At 41.7% G+C, this 22,009-nt stretch overlaps 1 protein-coding gene across 1 annotated transcript; it reads left to right on the plus strand.

Moving 5' to 3' along the window:
- Positions 1-1,312: 1,312 nt before the first annotated feature.
- Positions 1,313-21,542, plus strand: CIBAR1 (CBY1 interacting BAR domain containing 1). The gene is made up of 8 exons (XM_081326187.1): positions 1,313-1,366; positions 5,723-5,957; positions 6,415-6,483; positions 11,026-11,127; positions 13,246-13,350; positions 14,179-14,292; positions 15,297-15,416; positions 17,929-21,542. Exons 1-8 carry the CDS (start codon positions 1,335-1,337, stop codon positions 18,022-18,024), a joined length of 873 nt encoding a protein of 290 aa, XP_081182313.1. The 5' UTR covers positions 1,313-1,334; the 3' UTR covers positions 18,025-21,542.
- Positions 21,543-22,009: the final 467 nt, after the last annotated feature.

Here is a 22,009-nt window from a genome sequence, read left to right on the forward strand (position 1 = left end):
CCATTTGCATGGCCCATGTCTTTGCTGGGTTTGTGAACCAGCCTGTAGCTGTAGGCTGACATAAAAATGGACCATCTTAGCATTCTAGGGGACAGTATTTGAGGTATCTACCTATCTATAGTAAATAACCCCAACAGTGGCTTGTGATCAGTGAAGACCGTGAATTTCCTGCTATATAAGTAATCATGGAATTTCTTCGCCCCGGCCAATACATTACATATAGGGCACTTTGCAATGGGTTGCAAATACCAACAGGTTGTCAAGCATCTGAAATGCAGGCATATGACCAAGTCGGTGCAATGTTTTGTAATGGCTGGAAGTGTTTTACAGGTTGTAAAGCACCCATACCAAGGCTGCTGTGACTGTGAACAATCCTTAAGCACTGGTCATAAGTCACGGACTATCTGTACTGTAACATAATAGAAAATGATTCCCCAGCAGAACATGAAGATAATCACCTCCTGCTGCTGCTAATTTTTGATAGTGTCCTTCAATTTTAGTCATGACTAATAAAGATAGGATTCTCTGTCATTCATTCACTTAACTTCTCCTTCAGTGTGTAATAGTGGGGAATGAGAAGTGAAGTCTCCAACGAATACTGAGGACTACCAGAAGTTATCTCTTCCATTTGCTTTTGCAGCTTTCAACTGGAAAATACTTAATTCATTCTTAGCAAAAAAAACTGAGGCTACCCTTATCATAGTTTCTTTTGCCATTTCTTCATTCACACGTTTACTGGGCAGCAGCCATTCCTGCAGAAGTCGAAAATAAATGGTACTGTATTTCTTTTTCCACCTTTTCACAGTGGGAGGGAAATAGAAAGATTTATTCAGCACTTATTCGGCAAACACTCTTGAGTTCCCAGAAGAAGAAAAACAGATGCTTGAATCGACAGGGAAAATGAGGCTGGAGTTCCCGTCAGGTCTCCCTGGGAAAATCCCAAGATATAAGGCTGCCATATCTAAGCTCCAAAAAAACCGAATCAGAGGGAATAAAGAGTTTTCCTATCACTTTACTGCCACCTAGGGAACAGATGATTTAGTGCGTCGTAGAAGGGTTATCCAGAAATGCAAATAAGGTTTCATGAAGGGGAGAATGTAAAGTAACGCCACCGACTCTGCCAAAGATTGCGGAAAGGAGAGAAAAAAACATAGCAACAGGGATGACTCGAACGCCCCCAACCCCCCCAGTTCTGTTGAAAGGCGAAGAGTAACTTCGCATCAGCCGCCGGGTGGGTGGTGCTTGGCTTCCAGGGCAACCGGAGAGAAGTGAAGCGCATGCGCGCACCATCCACTTTCAACCGTCAGCGGCAGCGGCGGCTGGTCGCAGTCGCCATGTTGATGCTGGGCAGGGGGCTGGACGGCAGGTAATGGGGTCGCGGAGGGGCAAGAGAGGGCTTCTGGTCTGGGGGATCCTGCTCGGGTCCCACGCTCCCTGGCGCGGGGTGTGTGCTCGCCCCGGCATGGAGGGGAGCGTTGTCCGGCTAGGGCAGGGGTCGGCAACCTCGGCTCTTTTATGACTCGTGGACTTCAACTCCCAGAATTCCTGAGCCAGCATAGCTGGCTCAGGAATTCTGGGAGTTGAAGTCCACGAGTCATAAAAGAGCCGAGGTTGCCGACCCCTGGGCTAGGGCGTGGGCAGATCCGTCCCGTTGAAGGAGAAGAGGGGGAGAAGAAGACAAGAAAAGGAGAAGACAGAAGAAAAGGCCTGCCGACTTAAAAGTACCCTTCCTCATCTTGATCAGGGCAGATGGGAATGGTAGTCCAGCGCATGCGCTACAGCAGGGATGGGGAACGATGGCCGTCCTTCGATGACTTGTAGACTTCCAACTCCACAAGTTGAAGCCAGCCACAAGTCATCCAAGGGCCGTCGTTCCCCACTCCCTCTGTAGATTTTCGGGGGAGCGCCGGAAACTGTTTCGGCATCCTCGCCCTGATCCTGAACGAAAAGGAATGAGGCGGGCGAGGCTCTCGGGAAAAGCGCGCGCTCCTCCTTTCTCAGCCCTCAGGTCCATCACCGGCTTGGCAGCACGCTCGGGGACTCGCCTTCTGGGCCGCACCGCTGAGAGAAGCCGCGACGTCCCCTCATTCGAGCTCAGCCGGCTTCCCTTCCTGGGCACAAAAAAGGGGTTCGCAATCTCGCAGACAGTCCAGATAAAACAGTAAACTAAACCAAACCGGGGCCTGCGTAAAGACGTGAACCCCAAGTCTTAAATGCTTTTGGGGAGGCTAGGAAAATGCAGTATATAGTTCGAAAGCTTGCAGATGCAAGTAGGTACCACTTTGGTGGAAAGGCAGGAGTGTTCTGAGGGCCTTTGGTGTATAGCCATGCTGGCCACATGACCACGGTTCCCTGGGCCAAGAAACTGAGATGAGCACCTTGCTCTAGAGCAGTGTTTCCCAACCTCGGGTACTGTAAGATGCGTGGACTTCAACTCCCAGAATGGCTGGGGAATTCTGGGAGTTGAAGTCCACGCATCTTACAGTTCCCGAGGTTGGGAAACACTGCTCTAGAGAAACCTTTACTATTAGTTAGGTCTTTTAATCTTTAGCAGAATTTGCACTGACCATGGGGTTGGATTAGGTGACTCCTTGACCTATTTACACTTGTACGTTGATGTGTAAGGACAATTTTTGCTAGAACATCAAACACAAAATCACGGGCTATTTTTATGACTATAGGTATTTTAGTATGAGAATTCAAACCAGTGCAGCTTTTCATTTATTGCCTATTTACCCAGGTATACACCTCTGATTGCAACATTTACCTTAATCAGAAAGTGGAGAGCATCTTAACCTTGGTAGCAATAAATATTGTGTTAAGTAAAAATAAATTCAATATTGTTGTACTTTGATAATTTGGTCATTAGCTATCTAAAAACATCCTCTATGAAACCTTCGCTGGATCATGGAGAAAGCTAGGGAGTTCCAGAAAAACATCTACTTCTGCTTCATTGACTATGCTAAAGCCTTTGATTGTGTGGATCATAACAAACTGTGGCAAGTTCTTAAAGAGATGGGAGTACCAGACCATCTTATTTGTCTCTTGAGAAACCTATATGCGGGTCAAGAAGCAACAGTGAGAACTGGACACGGAACCACTGATTGGTTCAAAATTGGGAAAGGAGTCCGGCAAGGCTGTATACTGTCGCCCTGCCTATTTAACTTATATGCAGAGCACATCATGAGAAAGGCAGGGCTAGATGAATCAAAAGTTGGAATTAAGATTGCCGGAAGAAATATCAACAACCTAAGATACGCAGATGATACCACTCTAATGGCAGAAAGTGAAGAAGAACTAAAGAGCCTCTTGTTGCAGGTGAAGAAGGAGAGTGCAAAACTTGGGTTGAAACTTAACATTAAGAAAACCAAGATCATGGCATCTGGCCCTCTCAATTCCTGGCAAATAGATGGGGAAGAAATGGAGGTAGTGACAGATTTTATTTTCCTGGGCTCCAAGATCACTGCAGATGGGGACTGTAGCCAAGAAATTAAAAGACGCTTGCTCCTGGGGAGGAAAGCCATGGCAAATCTAGACAGCACACTAAAAAGCAGAGACATCACCCTGTCAACAAAAGTGCGTATAGTCAAGGCTATGGTCTTCCCAGTTGCAACGTATGGCAGTGAAAGTTGGACCATAAGAAAGGCTGAGCGCCAAAGAATTGAGGCCTTTGAACTGTGGTGCTGGAGAAGACTCCTGCGAGTCCCTTGGACCGCAAGGCGATCAAACCGGTCAGTCCTAGAGGAGATCAATCTTGACTGCTCTTTAGAAGGCCAGATCCTGAAGCTAAAACTCAAGTACTTTGGCCACCTAATGAGAAGGAAGGACTCACTGGAGAAGAGCCTAATGCTGGGAAAGATCGAGGGCAATAGAAGAAGGGGACGACAGAGAATGAGGTGGCTGGATGGAGTCACTGAAGCAGTAGGCGTGAGCTTAAATGGACTCCAGAAGATGGTAGAGGACAGGAAGGCCTGGAGGAATGTTGTCCATAGGGTCGCGATGGGTCGGACACGACTTCGCAGCTAACAACAACAACAAATGAAACCTTATTTCACAATTTTGTATGTATGTATGATAAAAAAACAGGGAGGTTTTGAATTTAAGCTAGTCAACCTAATTATTACAATCTATTGAAACTGCTTTATTTTTATATCTCGGTATGGTAGTAGCACTATAGTTTTATGTGATCGATACAGTAAACTGAAGGAAATTACATTGTTTAAAAATTTAATCATAGTATTCAAATTGAAATACAGCTTTGTACATGAATGAAATTATGATAATTCAGTAATTATCACTGAATTATGCATTTCAGGAAGAATGCTCAAATATCGAAGTCTAAAGGTTGGGTTAATGAGGCTTCCAACTTTTCAGTTAGCTTTATACTGAAGAAGGGTCAGGAATTGACTCTTCATTGCCTGTTTTATTTATTGTTTAAAAATAATTTAATTTTAATTTAATTTATTAATATTTCTATACTGCCCTTCTCCCGAAGGACTCAGGGCGGTGAACAGGGCAAGAATAAGAAACATTATTTTTATTAAAAATAAAACTATGTTGATGAAATTGAAAAAGAAGTTATACAATTTCAATAACTTGTTTTTTTTCCTTTTAATTTAGCATTTTTGTCTGTTTTTGTTGTTTTGTTTAGCTTTTGCTATTTATTTTCAGGGTTATGTTCTTTTTCCTGCTGTGCAGTTCAGTATAGGGTTTTTTATTTTATCATATACAGTAGCTTTGTGTGACACACACACAGGTAGCCCTCAGCTTACAACCATGGAACCTGCCCATTACACTTGCATATTGCAATGGCCGTTAAGTGAAGCATGTCATTTAATGACCCTCATTCCTGCTGTCCCCAATGTAATCCTTAAATGAATGTATGGGTTGTTAAATGGAGCAACAGGTGCCTCCAGTGAGGGAGGTCCTTGGACGCCTAACACAGGTCTCCAAAGGCCTCCCTCACTTCCAAGACACCTGGTGCTCTACTCCCTGTCCTGCCCCTTGGGATTCAGCAGGTTTTGGCCAGCTCTCAGCCTGACTATTCAGCTGGGCAAGGAAATCTAAAGCTGGTTCACAGAAGTGATTGGCCCATGCAGGTCACTTATAGCCTGTAAAATGATACCTACTTGCCATCCAGCCACCGGAGACTTGCAGGACTTAGCCTGCTCGCCACCCAGCTCCAGAGGCCAGGAGCACTCAACTTTTTTTTGTTTTATGCAGAGAAGCAATGCAATGCAATGCAATGCCCAGCTTTGCAGAGGCTACCAGCCTCATGGCAACCTTGTGCTATTCTACAGTTTCTCGTGAGATTGTAGATTGTTTTTTAAGGAAGCTCTCTACAAACAGGACCTCATTAAAAATAGAGAGCTCACAAGAAGTACTACTCTGCTGACCAGCTTTAAAACTTTTGCTAAATAGGAGCCAGTTGAGGCTGGGGAATCCCAAGGAGCAGAGGGAAGCAAGTCGCCAGAAGCAACATGCACACAGAGGGCAGTTACCATCTGTAGGCCAAGGCTTATTTCCCATCCAGTCACCCAGGGTCATCATAAGTCAAGGTTTATGTATATAGGTTAGATTTTCTATTCAGATTTAATGGACACTCAGATCTAACAAATGTTGCTTCCCCAAGTAAAGTTTGCTTGCTGGTAATGTTGGATGTGCTTATAATTCTCAACACTGTCCTTTGTCTTTATTAAGTCAACTCTCCTTTTTTAAATAGGGATAACCAGACCAGACAAATACGGGAAGCTGTTTCAAATGTGGAAAAACATTTTGGTGAATTATGTCAAATATTTGCAGCATACGTACGAAAAACTGCCAGGCTACGAGACAAAGCAGACCTTTTAGTAAATGAGATACATGCTTATGCAGCTACAGAAACACCAAATTTAAAGTTTGGGTTGAAAAATTTTGCAGATGAGTTTTCCAAGCTTCAGGATTATCGCCAAGCAGAGGTATAAATTTGCATTCATACATTTTCTTATATGTCAGTACTCAAATTTTGAATGTTTGCATGTTATGACCATGATAACAAATTACAATTACAGCCATTGGAATCTAATACTATACAGTGTAACTTACCCATAAACAGAACTTCCAAACTTTTGATAATTTCTGATATAGTCCCTGATTTGTTCCACAATAAATTTTCAGAGAATTAAAACCTTTTTTTCAGTATATTAAGAAGATGTTGCATTAAACTTTAAAAGATGACAATGGCAAACTATATTTTAAACTAAATAATGAGTATACTAATTAACATACCATTAGATTTCTTTATTTCAGAACAAGGGTTTTTTCCCCTCTATTATTTCCTTCTTGATTGTTTTCTATATTTCAGATTCACTGAAAATAATGGGAATTTATGCAATGAAAAATTCTAGAATGATTCATCGTGACCTCTTTTTATAGGTAGAAAGACTTGAAGCTAAAGTTGTTGAACCTCTGAAATGTTATGGGACCATCATAAAACTTAAAAGAGTATGTGACAGACTTTGTTTCCCTTTTTCATGTTTTAAGGTACTTCTCTAAGAACCTGGTGTTTCTAGTCTTTCTTAATTCAAGTAATCAAATCCTAAAATCTATAAAAGACCATGTTTAGTTTTAGTTTTAGTTTTAATTAAATTTTTATACCGCCCTTCTCCCGAAGGACTCAGGGCGGTGAACAGGGCATATAATAAAAATACAAAAATACAAAAGTTAAAATAGAATTAAATTAATGCCCGAAATAAAACAATAAAATATACAAATATTTAAAACCCTAAATTAACTCCCCATCAGGCCAGGCCAGCTTGTTCAAATAGGTGGGTCTTTAACCCGCGCCGGAAGGAGCGGAGATCCGGTGCCATCCGGAGCTCAACCGGCAGTTGATTCCACAGAGCCGGGGCGCCCACAGAGAAGGCCCTCCCCCTGGGGGCCACCAGCCGGCATTCTCTGACCGGAGGCACCCTGAGGAGGCCCTCTCTGTGGCAACGCACAGGGCGGAGGGGAGTTGACGCCGGCAGCAGGTGGTCCCCGAGGTATTCCGGACCCATGCCATGTAAGGACTTAAAAACCATCACTAAGACCTTGAACCTCACCCGGAAGACAACTGGTAACCAATGCAGCTCGCGGAGCAAAGGTGTAACATGGGAGTACCGGGAAACTCCCAAGACAACTCTCGCGGCCGCATTCTGTACCAGTTGGAGCCTCCGAGTGGTCTTCAAGGGAAGCCCCATGTAGAGAGCATTGCAGTAGTCAAGACGAGAGGTCACGAGCGCATGAGTGACCGTACACAAGGCCTCCCGGTCTAGATAGGGCCGCAACTGACGCACCAGGCGAACCTGAGCGAAAGCCCCCCAGTCACGGCTACTATATGATCTTCTAAGGTAAGCCGCGAATCTAGGAGGACTCCCAAGTTGCGCGCCCTATCCACGGGGGGTAAAGACTCACCCCCCATAAAAAGAGATGGAACATTTTGAATGTCCCGGGATGCCGGAATGTACAGCCACTCAGTCTTGTCAGGGTTGAGTTGAAGTCTGTTCCTCCCCATCCAGACCCGAACCGCCTCCAGGCAACGGGACATCACAGCGAGGGCATCACTGGGGTGGTTTGGGGTCGAAATAAAAAGTTGGGTATCATCAGCATATTGATGATACCCAACTCCAAAACCACGAATGATCTCACCCAGCGGTTTCATGTAGATGTTGAACAGGAGAGGCGAGAGAACCGACCCCTGAGGAACTCCACAAACGAGAGACCTAGGGGCCGATCTCTGCCCCCCTGCCAACACCGACTGCGAACGTCCCAGGAGATAGGAGGAGAACCACCGAAGAACCGTGCCTCCCACTCCCAATCCCCTGAGACGCCGCAGCAGGATACCATGGTCGATGGTATCGAAAGCCGCTGAGAGGTCTAATAGGACTAGGACAGAGGAACATCCCCTATCCCGGGCCCTCCAGAGATCATTCACCAGAGCGACCAATGCCGTCTCCGTGCTGTACCCGGGCCTGAAACCCGATTGGTACGGATCCAGATAATCCGCTTCATCCAGGACCAGAGGGAGCTGATGCGCCACCACACTCTCAACAACCTTCGCAAGAAAGCGAAGGTTGGAGACTGGACGAAAGTTGTTCAACACAGCTGGGTCCAAGGCTGGCTTCTTGAGGAGGGGTCTCACCACCGCCTCCTTCAAGACGGTGGGGAAATTACCCTCACTCAAAGAAGCAGATATCACCGCCTGGAACCAGCCTCGTGTCCTCTCCCTAGCTGCATAAACCAGCCAGGAAGGGCACGGGTCCAATAAACATGTGGTGGAGCTCAGCCTCCCCATAATCCTGTCCACTTCATCAGGGGTCATAGAATCAAACTCCTCCCAGATAACATTGACAAGACCGCCCGTCTCCTGATCGTCAGACTCTGCCCAGCTGGAGTCCAAACCGGTCCGAATCCGAGCGATTTTATCCGACAGATGCTGACCAAACTCCTCGGCACGACCCTGCAAGGGATCCCCCCTCACCTCCTGATTAAGAAGTGAGCGAGTCACCCTAAACAGGGCGGCCGGGCGATTATCTGCGGACGCGATGAGGGTGGAGAAGTAATTACACCTCGCCGCCCTCATCGCTGCGAGATAAGACCTAATATAGGTTCTTAACCGCAACCGGTCGGATTCGGATTGGCTGGACCTCCAGCAGCTCTCTAGGCCCCGTTTCCGACGCTTCATCTCCCGGAGCTCCGCGGAAAACCATGGAGCTCGCTGGGATCTGCACCGGGTCAGGGGCCGCAAGGGTACAACTCGGTCCAGTGCCTCAGTGGCTGCCCTTTCCCAGGCTTCCACTAAGGCATCCGCCGAGTTGTGAGCGACGGAGGCAGGTGGGGATCCCAGCGCTGCCTGGAACCCGTCAGGGTCCATTAAGCGCCTGGGGCGGTACCATCTGATTGGTTCCGTATCCCCACGGCGGGGGGTGGTAAAACGGAAGACCAGCCGCAGGAGGTGATGATCGGTCCATGACAGGGGCATAATAAATGGAGAGCCCCCACCAAGATCATCCAACCATCGTCCAGATAAAAAAACTAGGTCCAGGGTGTGGCCTCCCTCATGAGTTGGTTCAGAAATTACCTGCGTCAGGTCCATGGCCGTCATGGAAGCCATGAACTCCCGAGCTAACTCAGATGACCCTCCCAGGGATGGTAGATTGAAGTCACCCAAAACTAAAAGTTTGGGGAACTCAATCACCAAACCGGAGAGGACATCGAGTAGCTCAGGCAGGGCTGCCGCTGTGTGACTAGGCGAAACGTACACCAGCAGCAAGCCCAACTGCGCCCCCGAACTAAACCTCAAAAAGAGAGACTCACACCCGACTATCTGAGGGACGGTGGTCTCCCGCGGACATAAGGTCTCCCTGATAACTACCGCCACTCCCCCGCCCCTACCTTGAGCCCGAGGCTGGTGTAACGCTCGGAAACCTGGTGGGCAAAGATCAACCAAAGGGACCCCACCCTCTGGGCCCAACCAGGTTTCGGTGATACAAGCCAGGTCCGCATGCTCACCCTCCACCAAATCCCGCACAAGGGGAGCCTTATTAACTACGGACCTGGCATTCAGGTAAACCAGCCGGAGCTTAGCAGGCTGCACATCCTCGCTCCCGGCACCTCGGGGAAGAAACAGAGGGTCGGAGCGCCTCACCGCTTGTAAACAGCGGGGACGGCCCTCCCGATAACGATACGGCCCTCTGTCCATACGCCTGCTGCCATACCCCAGTGTCGTGGGAATCGGTAATCCCACGACCCGCTCCAGAGCCCCAGACGTAACCACACCCCGCTCCCCCCGAACGCAGTCGGACCCAGGCCTGGCCTGCACCATGGTTGTATGGCCACCCCCCATAGTCAAACAACCATTACCCCCCACCCCTCTCCCTAACCCCCTAAAAAATTTAACTAAAAAATTAACCAGGGGCCTCCTATTAAATTTGGATCGAGAGCCCCTGACCTTACCCGGCCATCTCTCAGGGTCCCAATAATTGGGCCCTTCATTGAGACTGGGAGTGGCAAAAAAGGCGGGACGCACCCAGGAGAGGGGGGCACCCCTGAGGGCGAGCAAGTCCGTGCTGGAATATCTGTTCATAAGTCCAACAAGTCCAGATAAGGCAGTCCCATAATGGAAAAGTCCAGTAGGAGGTTCTAAAGGAAGGGCGTGAAACATTCGGACCATCAACCAGCCTACTGCCACCCGGTTGGATGCTCCCGGGGGCAGACCCCAACCCGTCCTCCCACGACAGGTCGAACGTCTGATCCAGGGGATGGTCCAGAATGTACACCCTGGGTGGGGCATAACCCATAGAGCTCCCACCTCTATGGGAGTGCCGATGTAAAACAAGCCGATGTAAAATACTGCACGTTTGGATATTCAAAATTGGCAATGTCCAGGAAAACTTGGAAATTCAAAAGCATATATTTACTCAAATTCATTTAATAGGAAGCATGTATATATAAATCATAATTTCATTTGTTCATCCAAGCCTACATATAAATATACTGAATATTGAATCAACTATTAATCAAACAGTACCTTCCAGTTCAGAAACAATAGGCCTGGCCATTTTATGTCCCATGGCCCATATCTGGCCTTTTGGTTGTCCCTGTCTAGCCATCAGCCGCTGGGAGGCAAGGCCCTGGCATCAGTGGGGCAGCTTGGGCAGTGGCCCTCCGTAACAGTCCCAGCTTCTCCTGTGTCCCCTTGGGAAAATTGCTCACCCCTGCTCCAGATACTAGTAGTGAAGATCCAATTATGATAAATGGCTGTTTTCCTCATACGTTGCCCAAGACTTTAGAAAACAGAATGCTGGGAAAACAGCCTTACCTAGTAGTTCATCCTATAGCAATTCTAAAAAATTGGGAAAAATACTTTATTTAAAAGCACAACCTTTGTTGTATAATTTAATCAATAGCCTTAAGTAAATGCCTTTGAATTCCACAAAAATGTAAATAATTAGAAACCTCTTTTTTAAAAATATAGTTTTTGACATGCCTACAATCTGTTTGCAGGAAGATCTTAAAGCAACTTTAACAGCAAAGAACAGAGAAGCAAAACAGTTATCTCAACTGGAGAGGACCCGTCAACGAAATCCATCTGATCGGCACATTATTGTATCCTTTGCACACATACTTATTTAAAACTTTATATGCAATAGTTAAAACTGTTGAAAAAGATTGGTACATGTAAAAAATTAAGTGCAATTTCTTTTACATTGCTTTCCTAAAATACCTTAGTTCAAAGGTCTCCAACCTTTCCGGGCTCGACCAGAGGGAAGGAGAGCAGCTTCAAAATTGGTGCGCACACTGGCACGGCACTAGCAGCTCCATTCATGCATGCGGCATGGGCTGTGTGCATGCACAAATGGCTGTGCATCCCCCATGGTGGCTAGCGGCCCATTCGTGCATGTGCGAATGGGCCACGCAAACCACCTGGGATAGCAGTGCATGCACAAACGGGCTGCAGACACCCATACCACGCTAGCATCCCCGTTCGCGCCTGCCTGCATGTGCAAATGGGGCTGCCGGCGCAAGTAGGGGGAATGCGCGCCCATGCATATGTGCACCGGGCAGCCGTTTCCACGGCCCGCTGGCCAAGAGCACATAGGACCATAGGTTGGGGACCCCTGCCTTAGTTGACAAGTAGCTATATTGATTATTCAGCAATTAAAAGTAATTACCTTATATAATTCTTTTTCTTTATTCCCTAATTTGTTATAGTTTCAAGATTTACTAAAAACCAAAAGCCATCAATAATTTCTGTCTGATAAACTAGAAGCTTGGTGAGTTGTTATATGGAAAGGATTGTTTAAATATCAGAAATACTGCTGCAGTATTTTCTGTAACTTAGAACATTTTCCTTTACTGTTAACACCTTCAGTCACAGGTGAGTCTTCCATCTGAAATGATAGCATAAGTTCTATTGATAGTTATGCTTTTTCATATTTATATTTGTTCCACCAATAAGAAAAATAAGTTGTATCTACCTACAGATACTAAGATCAGAAGTAGGAGTAGAAAGTAGATTTTCATTAAAGATCTCTTACTTTGGAAGGCAAAAAAGGAGTTTGGTACCATGTTTTCTGACTAGTACTGTATTAAAATTCATAAGTTAGCTAGCTAAATTGGTTTTTTTCAATTAAAGTTAATGATTAGTATTGGCATAAAACATTGCATAGCTAATATAAATTAGGCAAGAGATCTAAACTGCTGTACAGCTTCGTATTACACAATAGAATTTAGTCACATTTAAAGAAATACAATCATTGAAGTCTTAATGTAATATTTGTAAATAAAACTGATCAGAATGACCATGGAGTAAACGGCTCATGGTGTCAGTTTCAGTGGCTTGTTCACCACATGGGCTCAATCTAGATTTAAATAGAATTTTCTGATAATATTTTAACTTTTATTTTTTATTGTTTTATTTCTTAAGGATATAAAGATGGGGTATCTGTAGTATAAATAAAAAAATAACTAAACATGAAATAAACTCAAAATACTAAGGAAAATATTACTCCTAAGATTAAAAACTATACCAACAAATCAGCTTAAATTCCATAAAATCTTTGAACTAAGTTTTAAGAATGAAAAATAGTTATGTTTTATCAGCACATCTATTGCAAATAATGTTTCCAGTAAATATTTCTAAGTTACAGGTGAGAAAAATAGAAACATTTTCCCATCTATATCTTAGAAATCTTTAGAAACATTTTCCCCCAAGGATCCTAAAGCTACAGCATCTCATGGGAAAATTGTGAGTCCCACTTGTAGTAGGGATTTATGGTTAATAGGTACTTTTAATGCCCAGAGAAGATTTTAAAAGGTGTTTCAAAAAGACTGTTCATAAATCAGTTCAACTTTTTAATTATTTCCCCAAAAGAACACAATTTGATTAAGAAATCAAGCTCTTCCAATTGTGAGGTTAAAGGTTTGTTTCCCAAGCTTATGGGTTGGTTTCTGAACTTTTTGTTTGCAGGCTTATCCTACACCCAAGCTACAGATATTGGCCACTTTTCCAATTATGCTAATTATGAATATGTGTGATAATACATTGGTGTAGGTCCACTAGATAGAATTTTTCCAAACTGTGGGAAAATTAATGTTAATTTACTTAGAGTATCCTATCTAGGGCTATAGATAAGCAGAATGCTTTCTCAGGCAGTTTATCTAATTTTTAAATGGAACATTGGAAAACATCTGTTGTCGGGGGAAAAATACTTTATTTTTAAGGCTGAAAGTGAATTACAGAGAGCCTCTCTGGATGCAACTAGAACGAGTCGGCAGTTGGAAGAAACAATGGACAATTTTGAAAAACAAAAGATAAAAGATATTAAGGTAGGTATGTAATACAACGCAATACAGATTAGCAGACTACTTCTGAAATGGGAACAAACCACAGTCTTGACACAGACCTCTCCACACGTTTAATGAACTTGTAAATAAGTGAGCCAAGTTTATTAGCCTCCATGCGAGGACCCTAGAAAAAATATAATTCCTGGTTTTATTTTTAAAATTGGCATGTTCAAGTTTAGTGACAGAATTCAAATTATGTTCACTAAATAATTCAAACTGGCAGATTTTAAATACTCATAGTACATGTCAGACACAGTTTAGCCCCAACAAATTGCTGCTTCTGTTAAAATATCTCATTTACAGTGAAGAACAACACTGCTCAGATTTATTACTGAATTTGATCATAGTAGAATTACAGTATTCTAGTGCAAATAGTATTTGAATAGATTAACATTAAAATGTATTAATTCTAAGGAGCAGGCAATTCCCTTAGTAAATAAATGAAATGGGAACTCAGTATTTAACACTGAGACAGATACTAGCATGAGTGGGGGAAAAATATTGCTCAAATGGTCCATGCTGTTACATTTCGGATAAGAAACCTTCAAAGTATAGAAGAACTTTTCCCAGTTGAATAAGTTGTGGCTGCATTGGTCTCTTCTAGGCAGATACCAAGTCAGCCTGTTCAAAAGTCACCAATTATACAAAGACTGTTACAAACAGTAAATTGAACATTCTTTTTTTCAAGCATAGTGAAGTTTTCATAGTGATGGCTCAATTATTGCCACAACTGTCATAAAGCAATAGATACACACACACACACACATGTATGTGTGTATATATATATAATATTCTACCCTTTATTTTTAGAACATACTTTCAGAATTCATTACAATTGAAATGTTATTTCATGGAAAAGCCTTAGAAATTTATACTGCTGCATTCCAAAATATACAAAATATTGATGAGAATGAAGATTTAGAGGTAAGAGACCAAATGCATCTTTGGTAAAGGTGTAGTCAGTTGATTATTTTGTAGCATATTACAATTTTAAACGCTAGCTGTTCCAAAATAATTTAATATTTAAATATTCAACATTAAAAAAACCTCAATTAAGGAATAATTATAGTCTGTATATATTTTAAAACAGATAAAAATAGATTGAATAAGTAACAGAAAGGTTTCCCATTCTTGCTCATTCTGTCCTAAGTAGAGATGCAATTTATTTGAGTGTTTCCTATCTTATCAAAGTAGATTTGGTGACAGGAAGCAATGGGTAAGAGAGATTTATATTTAACTCTTTATCTTCCTAATTTCAACTTTTTAAAAGTGTAATGTGCCTCCCTAAATTGTCTGATAAGGAATGTGTTGAAATAATTTTTGCTGGTTTAAGTTTTAGCACTTCAGCTGCTAGCAGTTCAAAATTGTTTTCTTTGTGACATGGAAGGCAATTAAATAAGCCTTTTTAATCTGATTTGCAGAAATTCTTCCGCATCTAGAAGTTGGAATATAACAATAAACTAGGCATAGGTAACATAAATTCAGCCAAAACTTTTAAAATTGCTTTTGATAATTTAAAACTGAATGACTTTCAAAAAAATAGATTTCTAGCTTTTCTCTTCAGTACTGAAAAGATAAAGGAAACTTCAGTTATACAAGCTCTCTTGCTTGGCCTGCACATATTAACTAATATCTAGATTTTGGACTGACGTTCATGTCTGGTAACATTTATACTTTCAGAAGAGATGAAGTGGTGTAATTGTTCAGCTTGCTCTCTTTGCAGCCATTTACAGTACATCCTAGAATCTGTATTACTTTGATTAACACCAGTCTGTTTAGATTAAAATGTGGTCTACTGGGAGTATTCCAAGAAATTATGCATTGAAATGACGTTTATATCACTTAAATCAGCGTAGTACTAATAGTGTACCTCAGAATTGCTGCATGCATTCCAAATCTCACTATCAACATTGAAGTTTTATTAACAGGTATTTCGGAGTTCACTTTATCCACCAGAACATCAAACCCGTTTGGATATTGTTCGTGCAAATTCCAAATCTCCCCTTCAGAGAACTGGTTCTTCCAGAACTTGTACTGGAATAGTTCAGGTAAAAAAAGATCTTGAATGTTTTTGTTACTAAATGCTACAAATGTTTTAATATAGCCTTTCCAAATAATTTATTGGATATCAAATTGTTTGAATGTCCAATTTACTTGCCATTTCAGTGAATAGTTAAAAATGAATTTATAAAACCTTTTATTTCTAAAAGCGAATACGCACAATGAGATGTGTAAATCATTTATGAAATATTACACTTACTCAGATATGTAAATTATTTGTGAAAACCGTAGGGGTAATATTGAAACTTGTTTTAAGGGGCTTTTTTAGTACCATTTTCAAATACTGAGGCTAGCATTTGTAATACAGCTGCATGTAAAATACATATATATGTTTTGGAGTAAAACAGACTGTTAAATTTAAAAATGCATGCCAATTAGTTTTGCATCTTATCTATATTTGTTCATTTTGGAAAATCTGGCTGAAAATACTTCCATTTGTAAGCCATTAAACATATAATTCAGAAAGACAAGTTGATACAGTCATGGCCGAAATTGTTGGCACCCCAGGAATTTTTCCAGAAAATCAAGTATTTCTCACACAAAAGTATTGCAGGAACACATGTTTTGCTATACACAGGTTTATTCCCTTTGTGTGTATTGGAACACAACAAAAAAGGGAGGAAAAAAAGCAAATTGGACATAATGTCAAACAAAAGTCAAACAAAAGGACTGCCGATGGAACTTAGGACTGCCTCTGACCTCCGCTCATTCCGCCGGGACCTGAAAACTTGGCTCTTTGAGCTGTCGGGCCTAGACTGAGGGGTTTTAATTGGATTTTAATGTTTTAACTTTTCTAAATTTTGGGCTCTAAATTTAATTAATTGTTTTAATTAACTGTTTTAAATCTTCTAATTTTTGTATGGTATGATTTTAATTGCCCTGTAAACCGCCCTGAGTCCTATGGGAATAGGGCGGTATATAAATCAAAATAATAAATAAATAATAAATAAAACTCCAAAAATGGGCTGGACAAAATTATTGGCACCCTTTCAAAATTGTTTCAAGCATGTGATGCTCCTTTAAACTCACCTGGGGCAAGTAACAGGTGTGGGCAATATAAAAATCACCTGAAAGCAGATAAAAAGGAGAGAAGTTCACTTAGTCTTTGCATTGTGTGTCTTTGTGTGCCACACTAAGCATGGGCAACAGAAAGAGAAGAGAACTGTCTGAGGACTTGAGAACCAAAATTGTGGACAAATATCAACAATCTCAAGGTTACAAGTCCATCTCCAGAGATCTAGATTTGCCTTTGTCCACAGTGCACAACATTATCAAGACGTTTGCAACCCATGGCACTGTAGCTAATCTCCCTGGTCGTGGGCGGAAGAGAAAAATTGATGAAAGGTTGCAACGCAGGATAGTCCGGATGGTGGACAAGCAGCCCCAAACAAGTTCCAAAGGAATGCAAGCTGTCCTGCAGGCTCAGGGAGCATCAGTGTCAGCATGAACTATCCATCAACATTGAAATGAAATGAAACGCTATGGCAGGAGACCCAGGAGGACCCCACTGCTGACACAGAGACATAAAAAAGCAAGATTACAGTTTGCCAAAATGTACTTGAGTAAGCCAAAATCCTTTTGGGAAAACGTCTTGTGGACAGATGAGACCAAGATAGAGCTTTTTGGTAAAGCACATCATTCTACTGTTTACCGAAAACGAAATGAGGCCTACAAAGAAAAGAACACAGTACCTACAGTGAAATATGGTGGAGGTTCAACGATGTTTTGGGGTTGTTTTGCTGCCTCTGGCACTGGGTGCCTTGAATGTGTACAAGGCATCATGAAATCTGAGGATTACCAAAGGATTTTGGGTCGCACTGTAGAGCCCAGTGTCATAAAGCTGGGTTTGCGTCCGAGATCTTGGGTCTTCCAGCAGGACAATGACCCCAAACATATGTCAAAAAGCACCCAGAAATGGATGGCAAGAAAGCGCTGGAGAGTTCTGAAGTGGCCAGCAATGAGTCCAGATCTGAATCCCATTAAACACCTGTGGAGAGATCTTAAAATTGCTGTTGGGAAAAGGCGCCCTTCCAATAAGAGAGACCTGGAGCAGTTTGCAAAGGAAGAGTGGTCCAAAATTCCTGGTGAGAGGTGTAAGAAGCTTATTGATGGTTATAGGAATCGACTGATTTCAGTTATTTTTTCCAAAGGGTGTGCAACCAAATATTAAGTTAAGGGTGCCAATAATTTTGTCCAGCCCATTTTTGGAGTTTTGTTTGACATTATGTCCAATTTGCTTTTTTTCCTCCCTTTTTTTGTTGTGTTCCAATACACACAAAGGGAATAAACCTGTGTATAGCAAAACATGTGTTCCTGCAATACTTTTCTGTGAGAAATACTTGATTTTCTGGAAAAATTTCTGGGGTGCCAACAATTTCAGCCATGACTGTATGTCGGATAACCTGGCAACAATGAATCCTTAACGTACAAAAAATACTGTACAAAAATGTTTTTCTTTCTCCAATGAGTGCTTTTTTCAGTTTTATTCTTTGCTAACAGATTGCTAGGAATCGCCTTAAGGAACAGGAGGCAGATGAAGAGGAAGATGAGGAGGACGAAGAGGAAGAATTAGAAACCACTAAGGAGGAAAGATAGCTTTTGCCACAACAAAATATTCCTCAAAAATGCTAGTTTCATGTTAAGACATCATAAGGACAGCCATTAAAATTACAACAAAATACACTATTTGACCACCTTATGATCTTAGTAGTATAACATGTACAAAAAGTTGCTAAAATGGAGATATTTTTTTAAAAAAGTTGTGTCAATTTTGACAATTACCGTAAGGAATTCACCAAGTTTTCTTGTTTCTTTGCCTTTCAAAACAGACATTCCCATTGATTATCTATTAACAAGGGGAATGAGGTATATGTTCATATTTATTAAATATAAGCAGTCATCCCCCAGTAACGAAGTGAGTTACATAAATTTCTTTGATGTATCATAGAATCCATCCGCTGTCAAAACATCTAAATTTGCTTTGGCCTATATGCCTAAAAAAACCCTGTAGTTCTTGACTTACAACTACAATTGAGCCCAAAATTCTGTTGCTAAACAAGACAGTTAATGAGTTTTGTCTCATTTTATTATTTTTCCAGTTAAGTGAATCCGCAGTTGTTAAATGAAACATGCAGTCATTAAGAGAATCAGGCTTCCTCCATTGACTTGTTTGTTGGGAGCTGGCTGGGAAAGTTATAAATGGTGATCACATGACCCCAGGTCAGTGAAGCTGTCATAAATACATGCCACTTGCCAAGTGCCCAAATATTGATCACATGTCCATCAGGATGTTGCAAAACTAGTCATGTCACTTTTTTCAATGCTATTATAATCTTGAACAAACAAATGGTTTTAAGTGGAGAACAACTTAGAAAGATCTTTCATTAATCACTTCCAGCCTTACCTTCCAGCATGCCATATAACTGGAGAGTGAAGCCTGAATGTAATTTTCTCTGCTCATCCTTAGCCAGATTCTTCCCCAGAATCTAGTTTTTGGTGTTTAACTGAATAATCATATTTGATTTGCAACAGAAGCAGTGTGAGTCAGTATTAAGTTTACCTTTCAGCATTTTACGGTATAGCTTTTAAGTTTGTAGTCAAAATTCACACACGACTTTAGAAGAAAAATGGGATTTAAATTTTCTTCTCATTTCATAATTAGATTTAGTGCTTTAATTATGTATTAGCAGTATTCTAACATCCATTCTGTTTAATTGCCGGTTATCACATATTTTAAAAATAAAAAATGCATTTTCACATTAAGTATTTATATCCTCTGTCTTAGTGATTCTTAAACTGAAGCCCATAGCAGTGTTTTTAAACTGTAGAACACACTAAGTTTGAAACCAGAGAATAAGAAATAAGCATTTAACTTCCTTCTATCAACTGTAATCAAAACGCAGATGTGCAAACACCTAAAACTGAACCATAATCTCTTCACCTCAGTAACTAAAAATCAATTAACACTGTATAATATATATGATAAACTATATATCCATGCTGAAAAAAAGCAGTTTTCTATACTAGTCATACTTGGAAAAACATGTTCCCTGGCTCAGCTAGAGTAATAAATACTGCAGAGATATGTTGAAGAAATTGGAAATGCAGCATTTTCTACTAAAATGTGAATGGCAGATTTTTAATATTACGTTTAGTTATTGGAATTCTACCAGATGGAATTTAAGAAAAAAGTCACCATTTCCCAAGGTTAAGAGATCATATAGTACTGTACAACTCAAGTTACATCTCATCTGCGTAGAAAACAATGTCAAAATTTTGCTTTAGTATGAATAAATAATTCAGTTATCATCCAGGTCCCTAGATGACAGGAGTCCCTTTTATCATATCAAACACTATCTTTAAGAGACGAGATTAGTGGTATATGAAATAAGATGCGTTGATTGAGGAGACTATCATCCTGACTTATCCCATACACCGTGCACAGTTTTAAGTATTTTAACCATATCATTTTCATGCATATTTTCCACCTCCAAGCTGTATAAACTTGAATGTTTAATGGATATAAGCATATCAAGTAATGTGTATTTGTGTAATGAGAGGGTGTAACAGCTTAAGGAGATCAACACCCTATATCAAGGTGTGCATAATTACTAGGCAGCTTCTTTTCCTCAGGCAAAATGGGCCAAAAAAGATTCTAGCACTCTTGAAATTGCTAAGATATTGGGGCTTGATCACAGAACCATCAAATGTTTTGCTGTAAATAGTCAACAGGGTTGCAAGATTTACACTGAGGAAAAAAAGATGCACGTTAACTGCCAAAAATTTGAGATGAATCAAATGTGAAGCTTATCAGAAATGTGTTATCCTTCAGTGCTGTCATATTCCAGAACCGCAACATACCTGGAGTATCCAGAAGTACAAGGTATTCAATGCTCAGAGACATGGCCAAGGTAAGAAAGGCTGAAACTCGACCACCACTGAAAAAGACACAAGTTGAAATGGCAAAACTGGGCCAAGAAATATCTGAAGACAGATTTTTCAAAGGTTTTATCAAGTGATGAGGGACTCTCAACGGACCAGGTGGATGGGCCCGTGACTGGATCAGTAACGGGTACAGAGCTCTACTTCGACTCAGACACCAGCCAAGGTCAAAGTGGGGTACTGGTTTGGGCTGGTATTATTAAAGATGAGCTAGTTGGACCTTTTTGGATTGAAGATGGACTCTAAATCAACTCCTAAGAAAGCTAAAACCACACTTTTACTTTCTTAAATATTCAGGTTTGAGCTTTACTAGCATTTTGGATTTACTGAGAGCACTGTAGTTGTTCAATAAGAAAATTAATCTCCAAAATACAACTTGCCTAATAATTGTGTCCACAGTGTATATAAGTATATCTGGAAGAGCACATGACAGCTGTGACTAGGGGAGCCTTTGCCCAGGTTCGCCTGATGCGCCAATTACGGCCCTATCTAGACCGAGATGCCCTACGTACGGTCACTCATGCACTCGTGACCTCTCGTTTAGACTACTGCAATGCTCTTTACATGGGGCTGCCCTTGAGGACCACTTGGAGGCTCCCAACTGGTACAGAATGCAGCCGAGAGAGTTGTGTTGGGAGTCTCCCGATACTCCCATGTTACACCTCTACTCCGTGAGCTGCATTGGCTCCCAGTTGTCCTCCGGGTAAGATTCAAGGTGCTGGTAATGGTTTTCAAAGTCCTACATGGCATGGGTCCGGAGTACCTTAGGAATCACCTGCTGCCAGCGTCAACGTCCCTCTGTCCAGTGCGCTCCCACAGAGAGGGCCTAAGGGTTCCGCCATTCGGAGAATGCCGTCTGATGGCTCCCAGAGGGAGGGCGTTCTCTGTGGGCACGCCTGACCTATGGAACCGTTTACCGGTTGAGCTCCGGATGGCTCCCGACCTTCGCTCCTTCCGACGCGACCTTTGAGCAATCCGGTCTGGTCTGACGGGTTCTGTTGTAATTACTGTTTTAAGGTAACTATCTTATGCATTTGGGAAAAATTAGGGTTTAATTTGTTTTCAATATCTGTATTTGTGCATTCTGTTATTTATGTCACTGTTAACCGCCCTGAGTCCTTAGGGAGAAGGGCGATATACAAATCAAATAAATAAATAAATATTCAACATTGCCTTTGACAATCTAATTGATACCGTCCAGATTGTTTAATTCCCAAGCAAAGTAGCTGACTAAATTTGATGAGAATTGCATTCTAATTGATTTGGAAGACACACAGTTGGGAAAGACTTGTCTAATACATACAAAGCCAATGTAATCATGTCAAAATGATGCTGCAGTTGCAAGTGCCCAAGATGAGTAAAAATGCCCTTACAATGCATGTAGATCAACTTGAAAATGTTTCTAAAGTTTTAAATACCGGATACTTTTCAGCTGCCATTTCCTTTTCCTCCCATCACAATGCTTAAAGGAATGTGTTAAGGCTTTTTTTGACCCAAGGATAATATTGTTGCCAAATTAATAGAAAATGTAGGCATGAAGCAAAATTGTAAGGGTATATGGGTATCACAATAAGTTGCATTCTTTAGGCTATACTATGCAAAATTTTACATTGTGCCAACTCCTCTAAAATGTAATTTA

Source organism: Vipera berus (assembly GCF_964194415.1).
Source record: "Vipera berus genome assembly, chromosome: 3".
NCBI lineage: Eukaryota > Metazoa > Chordata > Lepidosauria > Squamata > Viperidae > Vipera > Vipera berus.

Excerpts from the sequence above, each read along its gene's own strand:
- CIBAR1 (XM_081326187.1), top strand. The coding sequence starts at position 1,335 with ATGTTGATGCTGGGCAGGGGGCTGGACGGCAG. Across the intron at positions 5,958-6,414 it reads AGGATTATCGCCAAGCAGAG|GTAGAAAGACTTGAAGCTAA; the intron begins GTATAAATTTGC and ends CTCTTTTTATAG. Across the intron at positions 14,293-15,296 it reads ATGAGAATGAAGATTTAGAG|GTATTTCGGAGTTCACTTTA; the intron begins GTAAGAGACCAA and ends TTTTATTAACAG.